Source organism: Zeus faber, assembly GCF_960531495.2.
Source record: "Zeus faber genome assembly, chromosome: 22".
In the NCBI taxonomy this organism is placed as follows: Eukaryota; Metazoa; Chordata; class Actinopteri; order Zeiformes; family Zeidae; genus Zeus; species Zeus faber.
This window is the reverse complement of record NC_137209.1, coordinates 8,004,339-8,019,513: the sequence shown is the minus strand read 5'-3', so window position 1 is coordinate 8,019,513 and position 15,175 is coordinate 8,004,339. Positions and strand designations below refer to the sequence as shown.

Below are 15,175 nucleotides of genomic sequence, written 5' to 3'. Positions count from 1 at the left end.
AGCGCCTGTAAAAAGGAATTAAGGAGGCGGGAGGAGATCCATGGCCACAATGATACAACTATGAAGAACTATGATAGAGCAAATATATTATCTGTATTTTTGAATGTTGGTGGGCAACGAAGGCAATCAAACCTTTTTTGTCAGCTTATCCGGCAGCCTTTCTCAGACTTTTGGCCCTAGAACTAAACCAATCACTGGAAGGTGCTATGCTACGCTAAACAGCGTTTGAATTATTCAAGGTGATCATATAAAACCAGCACTATTGCTGATAATAATAATGATAATAATAATAATAATAATAATAATAATAATTATAATAACAGTTACAACAGGAATAACAATAACAACAACAATAATAACAATAATAACAGTTATACAAGAACAATAATAATATTATTATTATTATTATTAATAATAATAATAATAATAATAATAATAATAATAATAATAATAATAATAATAATAATAATAATAAAAATTGTATTTAAAGTTCGGTATACTCTATCCCATTTTATATGTTGCCTATTTAGGCATTTTTCCAAGAGTAAGAACCGGAGGGATGTGGAGGGTCCGTGGAGCCCCGGGGTCCAGGCCCTGCCGCCCGCCCACGGCCCCCTGGGCGGCCAGCCCCCCTCCCACGCCATGCCTCCCAAACTCCAGACCCACAAGGACACTGGTGGGGTAGCACACACGCACACAAAGATATGATTCGCCTGATGGAGAGAGACACAGAGAGAGGCAGACAGTTTGTGATAGATTAACAGGATGAGTTGGGAGCCCAGCCAAAAATAAACAGGGCCGGCTCGGGAGTAGAGTGCAGGTGGAGGAGCGAGAAATGTGAAGCGAGAGAGAGAGGAAAAAAAAGTCAGAGCGGCCAAGGTTCTGGGACGGGGAAGAAGGGCGGCGTGTCAAGGGGAGAGAGAAATGGTTTGAAGGAGGGGGGGGGGGGGGGAGAGAAAAGTCAGGGATAAAAAAAAAAAAAAGCTGATCCAAAAAGAGAATAGAGAGTGTGATGAGAGGATGGTTTGGTCGGGGAGAGGGGGGGGGGCGAGAGAGAGAGATAGATAGAGAGAGAGAGAGAGGGGAGGGGGGAGGGATACCAGGTAGCCCAGACATCAAAGCCAACTGTTATGAATTATTGACAACGTATGAAAGAGACTCGCTGGTTCAGACTCTGTCTCTGTTTCTTTCTCCTCTCATCTCCTCCTCCTCTCTCTCTCTCTCTCTCTCTCTCTCTCTCTCTCTCTCAAGTCCCAATGCCAGCTGCCGTCCTGGGACCGAGCCCCCGCCGTCTCGCCGGCCGACATGCGGGCCGACGCTTTCACCGCGCGGCCCTCGCGCTCCCAGAGCTTCAGAGACCCTCCGATGAAAGGTGCGGCAGGGAGGTGTTTACAAACGGGTCGGGCGGCGACAAAAGGCACGAGGCACTGGAAACATCACCCTGCGAACGGCAGGAAGCAAACCAGAATTTTGGAACGGCTTGCGTCGGCATACGGCACGCCGCCTTTCTCCCTTGCACTGACCTCCTCTTTTTCGCCTCCTTCGCTTCCAGATCCGGTCATGTGCGGCATCGAACGCCAGCGTCCCGGCTCCCTGTCTTCGGCGCTGGGGGCTCAGGGCCACGCCCCGTCCTTCCCGGCCCTGCCACGACCCTCAGGTCCGTCTCCCCTGCGCGGCTCCCGGTTTGGCTCCCCGCCCATGAAGGCGAATTAGATACTGGGCCGTGGCTTCGTGGTACCGACGCCGCGGCCCAGGCTCTGCCCCGTAAATATAGCTCTATGAGGCAAGAACACCCAAAATGCTCAGTTTTGATCAGCTCTAACCAAAATATGGAGACTCCAAATCCATCCCACACTGTCTCTAATGGCCACGGCATCATCCGCAAGCAACACAAACGACGAGCTGGTTTTTATACCTTGATGCCAATGACTTTTTTTCTCTTTCCTTTTCACCACTCCCATACTTTCCCATCTCCCTGCTTCCTTTTCCCCCCTCCCTCACCACACTGTAAATCTTCCTTTGTTCTATCTCTCTCTCTCTCTCTCTCCCTCCCTCCCTCTCTTTCCTTTCACCGGCCTCCCCCGTAGCCAGTAGCACTTTCAAAAACCACTTCACCTTAGGTAAGGCGTGGCACCGTCCGCCGCGTTTGGGAGCGTGGTTAGATCGATAAGCCTTTCTCTGCCGCATCAGTCATTAACAACGTCCACTGCATTTGGCGCGGGCGGACGCTTTTGCTACAAACAGCTTGACGGTACAGACGACCCTTCGTCTATAGCTGTTATGGACGCGCTGTGGTGCTATAGGCCAGTGTTTGTCAACCGCCCGCTAGAGCGTTGTGGGGGCTCGCCAAAACCTGCCGCATTCCGTAAAATAAAATCTCGTGCCGCGAGATTCAAAACTGCAAAGGCCGCGCTGATTCCCGAAGCTCGCCAGTTCCGGCCAGAGTAGCCGCTCTGCTGCCACCGGGACAAGTTTCGCCCCGGCAGGGAAGAACTACCCCCCCGAACGACGAGTCGGAACGGCTAGTTTTGGCTCCGAGTCGCGAATGGAATTCTCGCACAAAACGTGTAGTCCCGTCAAAACCATTTATTTCGGCGGGATGAGAGGAGTAAACCATTCGACCACATTCGGTATGAACCACGCCGAACGCCTTAGGCCTTTTTTTTTGGCTGGGACGTTAATGTAGTCCGTTATTTAAAGTTTCGAGGTTCAAGATCGCCGGGTTGACCCGATGCCTCGAGTTGTTCGCCGCGAAACGGATTGTTCGGACCGCCTTGCGTCGCTTTTAGTAGGGCATGGCCGTAATAATAAGCAGAGGCGGAAAAAAGTTTGGAAACACGGTCATAGTTGCTAGTATCTTATCTTACCATCACAGTGTTAATAATTGATCGATACACTTGTAGGAAAGCAATTTGAAGGAGGGCACCAAATGCATGCATGCATGCCCGCGCGGTGAGGTCGGCCATTTTCCTCCTCAGTCCGAATCCCGGTCGAAGAGCCCACGTCTGAGTCTGGCTGGGAGGGTCAAGGAGAAACAAGCACGCTGTTCCGCCAGAGAGAGAGAGAGATTGAGTTCACAGCGAGACTATTTTTAGATGAAAAAAGGGAGAAAAAACAAAACAAAACAAAAAAAAAAAACCACGTCGCCCGGTTTGTTCCCCCGGCGTCTGCAAAACCCTGAAAAGCGCCCCGGCGATGTTTCTCACCGCAGCCGGGGGAGTCTTATGTGGGGCAGCGTTACGTGGCGCAGCGTCGGCGGCGGTATCTTTCCGCGCTGGGATCAAACAGTCTCTCGCAGGAGTAGGTCTCACCGACTGGTACCGGACATAAAAACTCCCACCGCAATATGTCAAAACGCGCATACCGGCTTGACTCGTGCGCGCTTTATGGCTGATGCGTCGGATGAGGCGTGTCAGGGCTTGTCCGGTTTGGTCTGTCGGGGTGGGGGTGGGGGTGGGGCCGGGGGCACCAGGCACCTGCCGGCGGCTGTTTGTGTCTCCCCCTGCTTGAACATGACGAATGAAAACCGTTGCTTTCTGTTTTAGCCCCCATCAGTATCCCGACCGTGTGTGCGCCCTTTATCCGCAGACGGCGACATGCTTTGTGGTTTGGCGTTTGTGCATCCATAACTCCCGCCGACCCCAACCCCCGCCCCCATCGCCAGCCGCGTTAGGTCCGCATTTCCTGCCTTTGCTGGGTCCTCGCAATCGCATTGATCTGGTGGCCGCGCCGGGAGCGGCCCCTGAACCCTGCCCGCCCGCTCGCAGCTTTGCTCTTGGGATTTGTTGTTAATGCGGAACTGTTAGATAAAGCATGTGACCGTGGCTTTACCGCACACTAACCTAATAACACGCTTGAAGACGGCATGAGATGAGTCTTTTACTCCAATCTAAAGGCGTATGCTGGGGGTTTTTTTTTTCTGTCTGTGTGCGTGTGTGTGTGTGTTCTCTTACTTTTCAAATGGGAAAATAATTTGATAGAGTGATGGCTTGACCTATAAATGGGTTTGGGGAATGGGGGATTTTGGCGCCGAGCAGCCCACGGTGTGAATTGATCGCCGACCCGGCGTTAGAAACTCACACTTCATATGCGTTCATTCTCCCAGCGTCTTGTTTTTTATTTTTTGTTTGTTTGTTTTTTTCTTAGGTCGTATGGTCACCGCCTCGGGGGGCGCCGGGCCCTTCAGAGCCTTCCCAAAGTCTCTAAGTGTGGACTTCGGTGGTCTGAGCCAGTCTCAGCCGCCAAATATGTCCCAAGTCCTGCCCCATGCTCAGAACCAGAACCAGAACCAGAACCAGAACCAAAACCAGCAGCAGCAGCAGCAGCAACATCAGGGCCCTGGTCTGAACCAGATAACGCCACCGGTTCCCGGCTCCAGCTCGCGAGACAGATACGCTGCGGTGTCCCACCTGGACAGCGTCTTCTCAGACACATCTCCTGCCACAGGTATTGGAATAAAGTGTATATGTGTGTATTTGTTTTACTATACTTGTGAGGACCGGTCTCTGAATTGACTATCCTCTGGTTTAGAGGTGCACCAGCACCATGGGTCCTCATTTACCAGATGTATTTACTCAGACCTCACTTTGATACCAGTACAACAGTGTGTGTGAGTGTGAGTGTGTGTGTGTGTGTGTGTGTGTGTGTGTGTGTGTGTGTGTGTGTGTGTGTGTGGAAGGGGGAGGGGGGGGTACTGTTTGTGAGGACCGGTCTCGGAATTGACTATCTCTTGTTTTAGAAGTGCACCATAAACATTGGTCCTCACTTACCAGGTGTATTTACTCAGATCTTACTTTGATAGCACTACAAGAATGTGTGTGTGTGTGTGTGTGTGTGTGTGTGTGTGTGTGTGTGTGTGTGTGTGTGTGTGTGTGTGTGTGTGTGTGTGTGTGTGTGTGTGTGTGTGTGTGTGTGTGTGTGTGTGTGTGTTTTGCTATACTTGTGAGGACCGGTCTTTGAATTGACTATCTTTTGGTTTAGACATGGGTCCTCATTTACCAGGTGTATTTATTCAGACCTCATTTTGATACCTGTGTGTGTGTGTGTGTGTGTGTGTATGTGTGTGTGTGTGTGTGTGTGTGTGTGTGTGTGTGTGTGTGTGTGTGTGTGTGTGTGTCTGTCTGTCTGAACATATATGTGCCAAGTTTATAAGAATATTGATTTACAGGAAAGGTGGCTGGTGTCAGTTGCTAGGGAGAAGTAGAATTAGGTTATGGGAGATGGAGAGACAAAGGGAGGGAGGGAGGGAGCGAGCGAGAGAGAGGAGGAGAGAAGGAAAGGGCAAAACGAGAGCGAGACAGAGAGAGAAAGAGAGGGAGGGAGCGTGTGTTACGGTCAGCTCAACTAGGTTGCATAACGTCCTCACTCAAAATGCCAAGGCTCTAAGCGAGTGAATTATCCCCATTGTGATTCTTTCCGTTTTTCAACACATCAGACTCTGTTTGGGCCGGAGGGACCTTGCGATCATGTTTTGCCGCGTTTGAGAAACACAACATGCCTTGATGAACCTTGAGGGCCCCGAAAAACTGCTATTTCACACACACCTCGAGGAGACGACACACACACACACACACACACACACACACACACACACACACACACACCTTTTTATTTTTTTCCACCTGCCTGAGATTTTGATCTCGCCTGGCTGATTTTCCACAAAGGGGGGGGATTGATTTTCTGTCATCGGCAATGACTCCTGATGATATTGCACCGAGGCGGACCGACCCCGCTCCAAAAACTCACCGATCCCCACCCGTCAGATCTCAAGCACACATGAAGATTATAGCACCTCGTCTCGAAGGCGAGGGGGCGCCCAGAGCTGCTGCAGTTCTTTTGTGATTTGTGTCGTGTGTTTGCACCCAGCTCCACCTAGTGGCCCGCCGCAGTACAGCACCCTCTTTGGCAACAGGCTCTCATCCAGCTCCACTCCTGCGAGGTAAAAAAAAAAAACCAGACAAACAAAAAAAAAACAGATAAATAAAACAAATCAATAAAATTCTGTTCAACGTTACATTTATTTTTGTCACTTTAAAATCCGTGTCGTGTTTTCACCTTTCCGTTTCCGCGCCCCCTCCTCGCCCTCGTCTCCTCCCCTCTCCTAACCTGCAGCTCCCCGGGCGTCGACGCGGCCTCCGGCTCTCAGACATTTGCCAGTAGGTGGAATCCATCTTCAAAAGCTGTTTTCCAACCGTCTCCTCAGCCCAACCTGCCCTGTTCGCGGCTCCTGTCGGAGATCAAACTAACCTGTCTCGGAGCGACGGGCTGTGTTTTTTTTTGTTTTTTTTTTCGCTTTGAATGGCGTGGAACATATCCTGTTAACCCTGTACACTGTGAACGATTCCACTACCATCCCCCCCCCCCCCGTGTGTTTCAGATTTCCCCAACCCATTCAGTTCGAGCTCCAGCTCCTCCCAGCCGCCTGATGCCCTCTCCCCTAGTAACCCCTTCAGCGGCTCCTCGGGAGGTGAGGCCCTCGCTCGGGGGGTGTTTTGTACCTAAATATCAGTGGCGTGACAACGTGCCCCCAATTGTATACCACAGTGTTGGCAATGATTGTCATTGTATACATCACGACGCACCGGATCTTTTATTTTTTCAAGCCTACGTATCGAAAAAGGTAGCCGCACCTCATGAAATGCGTATTTCTCGAAGGTTTAAACGTTCAATATTTAAAGTGGTAATCCGTGAGATTATTTGTTGCTTTTTTTTTTTTTTTTTTTGCATGCCGCTATTTAAGGGACATCCCTCTATGGGTGTTTCCCAGTCTTGGTAGCGCCTTTCTCCCTCCATGAATGCAATGATGGGAGCCACACGCTAGGAGGGAAAGGCAGTGGCGGTGAATCTGAAAAACCCAGCGTCAGCCCGTGTCAGCAAAGTGTCGATACGCATGAACAGTCACGCAAGAAAAACAGCAACCCCACCACCTCGAATGGCTGAGGGGGGGGTAAAAACTTCACAAATCAATCAATCAGAAGAAGACAAACTTTGGAGTAGGGAATGTGACAGTCAAAGCCAAAATGTTGCACTATCAGTCGTAACGCTCGCTTTACACCCCAATCCGTAATCGCACTGGACAGTCAGACAATCCCGCTCGTGGAAAGTTCCGCCTCGCATCCCGCCACGGCTTCCCTCCGCCATAGAAATGGATTGGATGTTGTTGGATTCAGTGTGAATCTGATTTACTCCTGGGATTAATTGTGTAATCCACCCCACACACACAATCTTATGGACTGCCACTTTAATAATAGCTGCCAAATAAATCGCATCAAATTGAACATTTCAAGACTATTTTGTATCACAGTCGAAAGATCAGATCTAATACTGATTGAAACCAGTGTAGCGAGAAAGAGCGCATACTGCCCAATCAGACCAGAACAAAGTTTCCGTCTATATATAAAACAATTATGGCCGTCCATTATTGCTACAACGGTCTCAGACCACTTTGTTCACGTAAACCTTTCAGAAGCTTCGGGTGTTTTTCGTGCGCGGGTCCTTCCTTCGTTGACCTCCGTGCAGAAAGTCATATATGCAGAGGGCTTTGGATTTGCACAGGAAAAACACATTTTGAGTATGTACGTAAGTTGCTGTTTGCGCAAGGATTTGTAAATCGTTCCATCGAACACGTCACCTGTTCTCGCATCGCAGGAACGTGGATTCATTTGTTTTTCGGTTGTGCGCTGTGTGTGTGTGTGTGTGTGTGTGTGTGTGTGTGTGTGTGTCTGTGTGTGTGTGTGTGCCCCCCCCACCCCGCAGGCGACCCCGGCTCATTCGTCACCTCGCCCGCCGCAGTGTTCCCGCCGCCCGCCACCTTCTCTGCCCCGGCTACCCAGAATGCATTCCCCCACGAGCCGACGAACAGTCAGGAAGCCAACGGTACGAGCTGGGCGACGCTCTCTGTGACCGCAGTTCAGTCCGGTTCGACTTTCTCGCCGGACGATAGAAATGAACGATTTCAATTCGACGGATGGGTACAGATGGAAAACACGGAATGGAACGGGTCAGAATACGATGTAGAATACAGTGCAGTACAGCAATACAATACATATCCCGAACGCACAACGAACTCATTGTTATTACCGTGCGATATTTTTCGCCCTAAAATATCCATAGTTTGTGCAATTTCACAGCGAGAAAAAAGTGAATCACTTATTAGCAAAAAGGTCAAATCTTTTGTTAATTAAAGCCCCGCTCACTCCCCTTGAAAGGGGACCTATTATGCTCCTTTTCAAGTTAATATAGGTCTCTGAGGTCCGCAAACACGTCTTTGAAGTTTGTTTTTTTTTGCTGAAAATACCAGTCAGGTGATGCATTCCAGTCATTCTAACATGCCTCAAAACCCCTCCCGCTCCTGGCACGCTGTTTCAGTGGGTGGTGCCTCCCTACTGGGGCCCCTAGATCTGCGAGCCAACGGATGTTGATGGGTAGTAGGGTTCCGTTGTATGAAGTACGTAAACTTTCAACGATTTCACCGTATCAGTCTGTTTCTGAACATATTTTAAGGCGAGAAATAAGCATAAATAAGCTGAATATTCACTCATATTAGATCTACGAGGCCACATTTGAAAGTTAGTTGCGACTTTCGCTGGGAAAGGGCACTGCTGCACTGCCGGTTGCCACTGATTTCTTGGCCGTGCTTCAAGCTTGTGGGGGACACCGCGCCGGGCTTTTTTATTTTTTTATTTTAATTTTTATAGATCTAGAATAAAAACACTGTTTTTATTGGTTTTGCATGGAGAAAAAGTGACAAAACACGCTAACGCTAGGGACTCCCCACTTGACGTAGTTGTGGGAAGCTTGTGGGGGACACCGCGCCGGGCTTTTTTATTTTTTTATTTTTATTTTTATAGATCTAGAATAAAAACACTGTTTTTATTGGTTTTGCCTGGAGAAAAAGTGACAAAACACGCTAACGCTAGGGACTCCCCACTTGACGTAGTTGTGGGAGGCACATCTGAACGGCTTGTTGAATCACACGCTTTCTGAAATAGGGAGCCCGCAAAAAAACTGCCTGAGTTGTCATATTTCACAGTGTGTGTGTTAGTGGGCCCGTCGGTGAGCCCGAATGTATGTGCAAAAGCACGGAAAAAGTGAGTTTTGCGTAATGGCTCCCCTTTAAATGCACCCTGCTGTCGCTCGTGAGGAAGAAAGCCCACGCACGCATGTTCCAGAATGTACCCCATCGTAAATTCAGCACGAGCCACAAGTTCCCCGGCAGCTACCATGGCTCCCGTGTATGTGTGTGTGTGTGTGTGTGTGTGTGTGCGTGCGTGTGTGGTGACTGCAGATAGGATTCCACGGAGGCTCTGCTAATGATTCTCCCACTGAGCAACAGCTCGCACCATATAACACCCAGCACCGCCCAGGAATGCCAATTTGTAGACCCCAACGCAGCGGGATTCAAACTGTTTGGGGCGCCCCCCCCCCCCCCAGTGGGCGGAGGAGGAACTGCAAGTTCTTGGGGGGTGGGGGGCTTTGAATACCACTGCCGTCACGCATGGTTTACACATTGTTTGTTTGTTTTCCTGCAGGGTTTTTCTTTTCTAAGTCTCTTTACCTGCAGGTCTCTCAGAGAGTGTGTGTGTATGTGTGTGCGTGTGTGTGTGTGTGCGTGTGTTCTTTGCAGGTTTTGCCTCCTTCGCGAGTTCCGAATGTCAGCCCAAAGTCCCCCGTCCGATGTCCGTGAACCCTTTCACTGTGAGTGGCCTCACGTCGCCCGGCAAACAGGCTTATTGTCGTCATCCTGATCACTGTTCAAGGCTTATTAGATGATCATAATATAATATATATCATATTCATGTCATAGTCATTCATGTCATTAATGTAAATATTATATATAACATTTAATGTCAGCTTTATTGTACATCACCATTCTATTCTATTGTACTGTCACTGTTTATTTCAGATGTTTTTCAGTATATGTGTATTTTTATTTTTGGACATTAACTTTTAGATGTTTTTCCATCTTTTATTTTTTTCGTTGTTTTTCTGGGGGGTTTTTTCATGTATTTTTTCCACGTTTTTCTTTTATATATTTTATTGTATTGTTTTACTATTATTTTGCCTACTATCTATCTATCTATCTATCTATCTATCTATCTATCTATCTATCTATCGAGTGGCCCCAGAGTCCACTTCAGCCGGTTGTTTCGGAAGCCAATGAAAACAAAGTTAAAATAATAGATACAGTGATTGCTTTTTCTTCTCGCCCTCCTTTTCACAGCAAGTGTAGTAACTTTCTCCCTTTTTACCCCTCCCTCTCTCTCTCCCTCTCTCCCTCCCTCCCTCCCTCTCTCCCTCCTAGGGGAATGTTTACCCCAGCAGCAGAGGGACATCGCGGAATCCTTTCATCTGATACTGGAGGGCCCCCACCACCTCCACCCCCATGCATCCAGGGAGGGGTGGAAGTGGGGGGTGAGGGGTGCGGGGTGTGAGGGGGGGTTGAGGGGTGAACTTGAGGAGCCGTTGCCATTTCAATGCCCCAAAAGTATTTCACCGCCCCCCCCCTCCCCTTCCCCTCCTCCTCCTCCCCCGTCTGTGTTTACGTGTTAGCGAGCGTGTGTGAACAAGTGGATCTTTATTTGTGTGTGTGTGTGTGTCTGTGTGTGTCTGTGTGTGTCTGTGTGTGTGTGTTTGAAAATGCATTTCAAATGCGACGTGGCGTATTGAAGGTGTGTCCCCCGCCACCCCCCAGGACTCTCCCCCGCAGGAGTCGCATCACAGCCGAAAAGGACACCACCGTGACCTCGACCTGCCCAAACGCCTGCGCGCGCATACACACACACACACACACACACACACACACCCACACACACCCACATACAGTATACATGTGCAGACACACACACACACACACACACAGAGACATACAATATACATGTGCAGACACCACCCACACACACACACACACACACACACACACACACACACACATATACCATATAAATATGCAGACACCAAACACACACACACACACACACACACACACACATACAGTATACATGTACAGACACCACACACACACACACACACACATGCTGCTGCTACCGCTGCTACCTGCTTCCATCTCCTGCTTCAGCGACCAGCGCAAACCTGTAACCACGTCAGCGGCCACATCCTTCGCTTTGCCTTTTGGTCCGTCTCTCATTTTCTCATGTCTCTCAAGTGTCTAAAAAAAAAAAAAAAAAAAGTGTCCAAACCCTTCAAAAGGACCCAATGCTGCGGTTTCATTTGAGTTTTAGCCACATTAAAAAAAAAAAAAGTATATCGTCTCTATCAGAATCAGAATCCGGGTCAGTTTGATTCCACCGGGTAGATTTACATAGACCAGGAATTTGTTCTGGTGAGGTTTGGTGCGTTTCACCGCAGACCATTAGGATTAAAAAGATAAATAAACAATCGGAAAAGTTGGCCCTCCTGCCTTTTGAAATGGAATTAACAAATACAAGATATGGCTAAATTGATTAACTTTGACAAAACTTTGTGTTACCCCCCTGACTGTAATTGTCTGAAAGTGGACAATCAGGTTCCTCACCGTTTTGTTCAAAAGGCCCGAAAATATAGACGGTATCAGAAAAAAATAAAAATAAAAATATGAGATATCATCATGCAACATCGATCTGCTGACTTATAACCGGGGGCCAAAACTCAAATGTTTGAGGCCCCTCGGAGCGGCGGCGCGTTGGAGAGCCGCTCGCCCGTCCGGGTGTGCGGCCGAAGCCGCCTTAGCAGCCTCCAGGGGCAGGGGAGGGGAGGGCTTTGTCCTCCGCGGTGTGAATGTGGAACACGTCTCTATCTGTATCTGTGTCAGGTCTCTTTTGGAGGGGAGCATCAATTATTACCACTCACTCTCAGGCTGCATGCGCTTCGAGGGCTAAAAAGGAGATGCGACCGAATGTAAAAAGCAGTTTCAAAGTAACTCCACGTGTCCCCCGCCGCTCCGCGTGACGGACCCAGCGGTCCCTTGTTGATTCAGTTGTTTTCTTTTGCAAAAAAAAAACAAAAAAAAAACGAGAAAAAGAAAAAAAAAAACAAACAAGAAACGGGAACGATGTAAGAAAGCCTTTGTGAAGGAACCCATGTTCATAAAAACAAAACCAAAAACCCAAAAACCTGTTTTTGCCTCTTTATTAGCTCAGTCTGGAGTGTTTGTTCTTGGGGTTTGTTGCGAGAGCGGGGAAGCAACGCGGGTGTATCCGTCGTCCGTCCTTTGCGCCATTGGGAAACGTGTCGAGGCAACGATAATCCCTCGATACACGCCGCACAATGAAATATACGGGATCCAATCGCCAAATATTTGCCTAGGTGTAAAAGCAAAGGTGGAAAGCACTTGTTGTGCACACCGGCGCCGAGCAAATAACATCGGCCATCGGGAGGAGTGTTGCTGTCAGTGGGTGCCGTTGTAGTCGTGGCCGGCAGGGGGCGCGTCGCTCCCCGTCTCACCTTGTGCAGAAGGTTACTACGATAACGTTGCGTAACGGGGGACGTCTCGCTTGACGTTACCGGGGGGGGGTCGATCCGCTCGGAACCGATCAGCCCAATGACGTCGCTGGCTTAAATAATCGTTAACAATGCATTAAACAATGATCTAGAGAAGGACGCGCTGCGCGGCGGGGGCTGGAGATCTCTTTATTCATCCGGATGGGGGGGGGGGGGGATAAGATATAAGAAAAAACATCGAAACGTCAAATAAAAAAAATGGAAAACGTGAAATAGACAACCAACCTGAAATGAACGACAACATAGATGCAGCAGAAGAAAAAAATAAAAGAAAGAACAGCCGAGCTCTTTCAGCGACAATCCACGCGCCGTTTATAATTTACATTCCAGCAGCAATATTAATGAAATGTCACCAATGAATGACAAGTGACATTTACAGCAGAAATGTGAATCGACTGTACGCGGGCGACGCGTACGCGCGAGTGTGAATTTCCACGCGTGTGACGGGGGGGGGGGGGGGGGACCCCGGCGTTTGACTCGTTTCCTTGGCGCCAGGAGCGCAGACGCGTCGCGGAGCGCCCGTCCGCGGCGATCGCCCGGCGCCTCCGCCTCCGCCCCAGCGCGCTCCCCGACGCGCAGCGCCTCCGTGGGTGCCGCACGCGCGGTTCTGACTGACGGCGGCGCCCCCGGAGCGGAGGGGGGGGGGGGAAGGGGGAGGAGGAGGAGGAGGAGGAGGAGGAGGAGGAGGGCGGAGAAGAACGCCCCCCCCCCTCTCCCTCCGCTCACTCGCTCGCGCGGCGCGGACTGAATGGGACGGAACTCGCCGCCGCTCCGCGCGCCGTAGTGGAAGCGGACGGGCGCCGCGTGCGGCTCTGGAGCTCGGGCAGCGGCGGGACGCGGGGACGGAGCGACCGGACACACAGACGAAACAAAACAAAACAAAACAAAACAAAACAGAGCAGAGCGAGCGAGCGAGCGAGCAAACAGCCAACCGGCGACGGACCGCAGCGTTTGTCCTCGTGTCGCTTCGTCCAGTTCGGTCTCCCGGTTTAGCCGCGTCGCGTTGACGGGAGGGCAGCGTGGCGGACCCGGGGATGTTTTGTGAAGCGCCCCGCTGAAACTTGGTGAGACAGTGCGTTCTCCGCTCCCGTTTGTTTGCTCCGAAGAAAACGTGTGGGGTTTTTGTTTTTTTTGAGGGGGGGGGGAGAGGGAGGGAGGGAGGGTGGAGGAGGAGGAGGCGGCGGCGGCGGCGGCGGCGTGTCTCGCGATGGAGAACCAGGCGAGCGAGCCGCCGAGCTGCGAGGACGTGCGGAGGAGCGGCTACCTCCGCAAGCACAAGTCCATGCACCGGCGCTACTTCGTGCTCCGCGCGGCGTCGGAGCGCGGCCCGGCGCGGCTCGAGTACTACGAGAGCGAGAAGAAGTTCCGCGGCAAAGCGCCCGCGCCCAAGCGGGCCGTGGCGCTCGAGACCTGCTTCAACATCAACAAGCGAGCGGACGCCAAGAACAAGCACATGATCGTGCTGTACACGCGCGGCGAGAGCTTCGCCGTGGCGGCGGAGAGCGAGGCGGAGCAGGACGAGTGGTACCGCGCCATGGTGGAGCTGCAGTGCAAGAGTGAGAGACGCACACAGGCGCACACACGCACACACACACACACACACACACACACACACACACACACACTTGCACGTGTACACTCGCACGTATACACTTACACGCACACTTGCGCGTATACACTTACACGTACACTTGCACGTATACACACTCGCACGTGTACACACACACACACACACACACACACAGTTGCACACACATAAACACACACTTGCACATATATACGCGCACGTATACACACACGCATATATACGCACACTTGCACTTATACACACGCACGCACACACTTTCACGTATACACACTTGCACACACACACACACACACACATATACACAAACTTGACCTTATACACACACATACTTGCACCTATACACACACACTTTCACTTATACACACTTGCCCGTATACACACGTGCGTCCGCACACACTTGCACGTATACACACACACACACACACACACGCCCGCACGCACGCGGGGAACGTGGCACTGCGGAGCGCTTGCACCAAAACAGCGCCTGCCCTGCATATCAGAACATGCCTCATTCCAGCGTCGTACCGCGGAGCTGATTTGCTGATGGTAGAACTTTTTTTTTTTTTTTTCCCCCCCCTGTACGCATTCCGAATGAATGAAAATGCACCACGACCTCATTAACATGGACGTGTTTCATCAGTCTTTCGCTGGTCGCAAGTGCGAGCGACTTTATTAAACGCTCGGACCCCGTGCGCACTCACGTCGTCTGGCGCACGGCGCTGGAAGAGGTGGCTCGGGCTCTTCGCTCAAGTTAAAGCGCAAATGTCCCCCTCCCCGCAAGTCAGAGTACCACAAATGACATCTCTACTTAAGTGACAGTATAAGTACTTGAGTAATGAAAAGTACTTTTTTATACCCAGTGCCCTTATCTAACAGAGCCTATAAAGTGCCGGCTTGTAACCTTGCTTCTGCAGATGATTACTCATGCATGTCCTGGTTACAAAAAAAATATATAAATATCATAGTGGTGTTGTCAGTCATTGACTAATATAAACACATATAAACCCTGATTCAACAAAAACAACAAATAGAAAACAAAACTAGCGTTAGAAGTCGAGAAGTCTCCAAAACTGGATATATCTGAGGAAT

At 50.2% G+C, this 15,175-nt stretch overlaps 1 protein-coding gene across 1 annotated transcript in view; it reads left to right on the top strand.

The window, feature by feature from the left end:
* The window catches only part of LOC307246830 (insulin receptor substrate 1-B), a 61,946-nt gene that overhangs the window by 147 nt on the left and 46,624 nt on the right, over positions 1–15,175 (top strand). The window contains exons 2-6 of the mRNA XM_080022859.1: positions 531–676; positions 1,252–1,372; positions 1,553–1,657; positions 4,147–4,307; positions 13,718–14,054. Coding sequence (XP_079878985.1) covers positions 560–676; positions 1,252–1,372; positions 1,553–1,657; positions 4,147–4,307; positions 13,718–14,054 — 841 coding nt within the window. The 5' untranslated portion in view covers positions 531–559. The remainder of the gene's footprint in view (positions 1–530; positions 677–1,251; positions 1,373–1,552; positions 1,658–4,146; positions 4,308–13,717; positions 14,055–15,175) is intronic.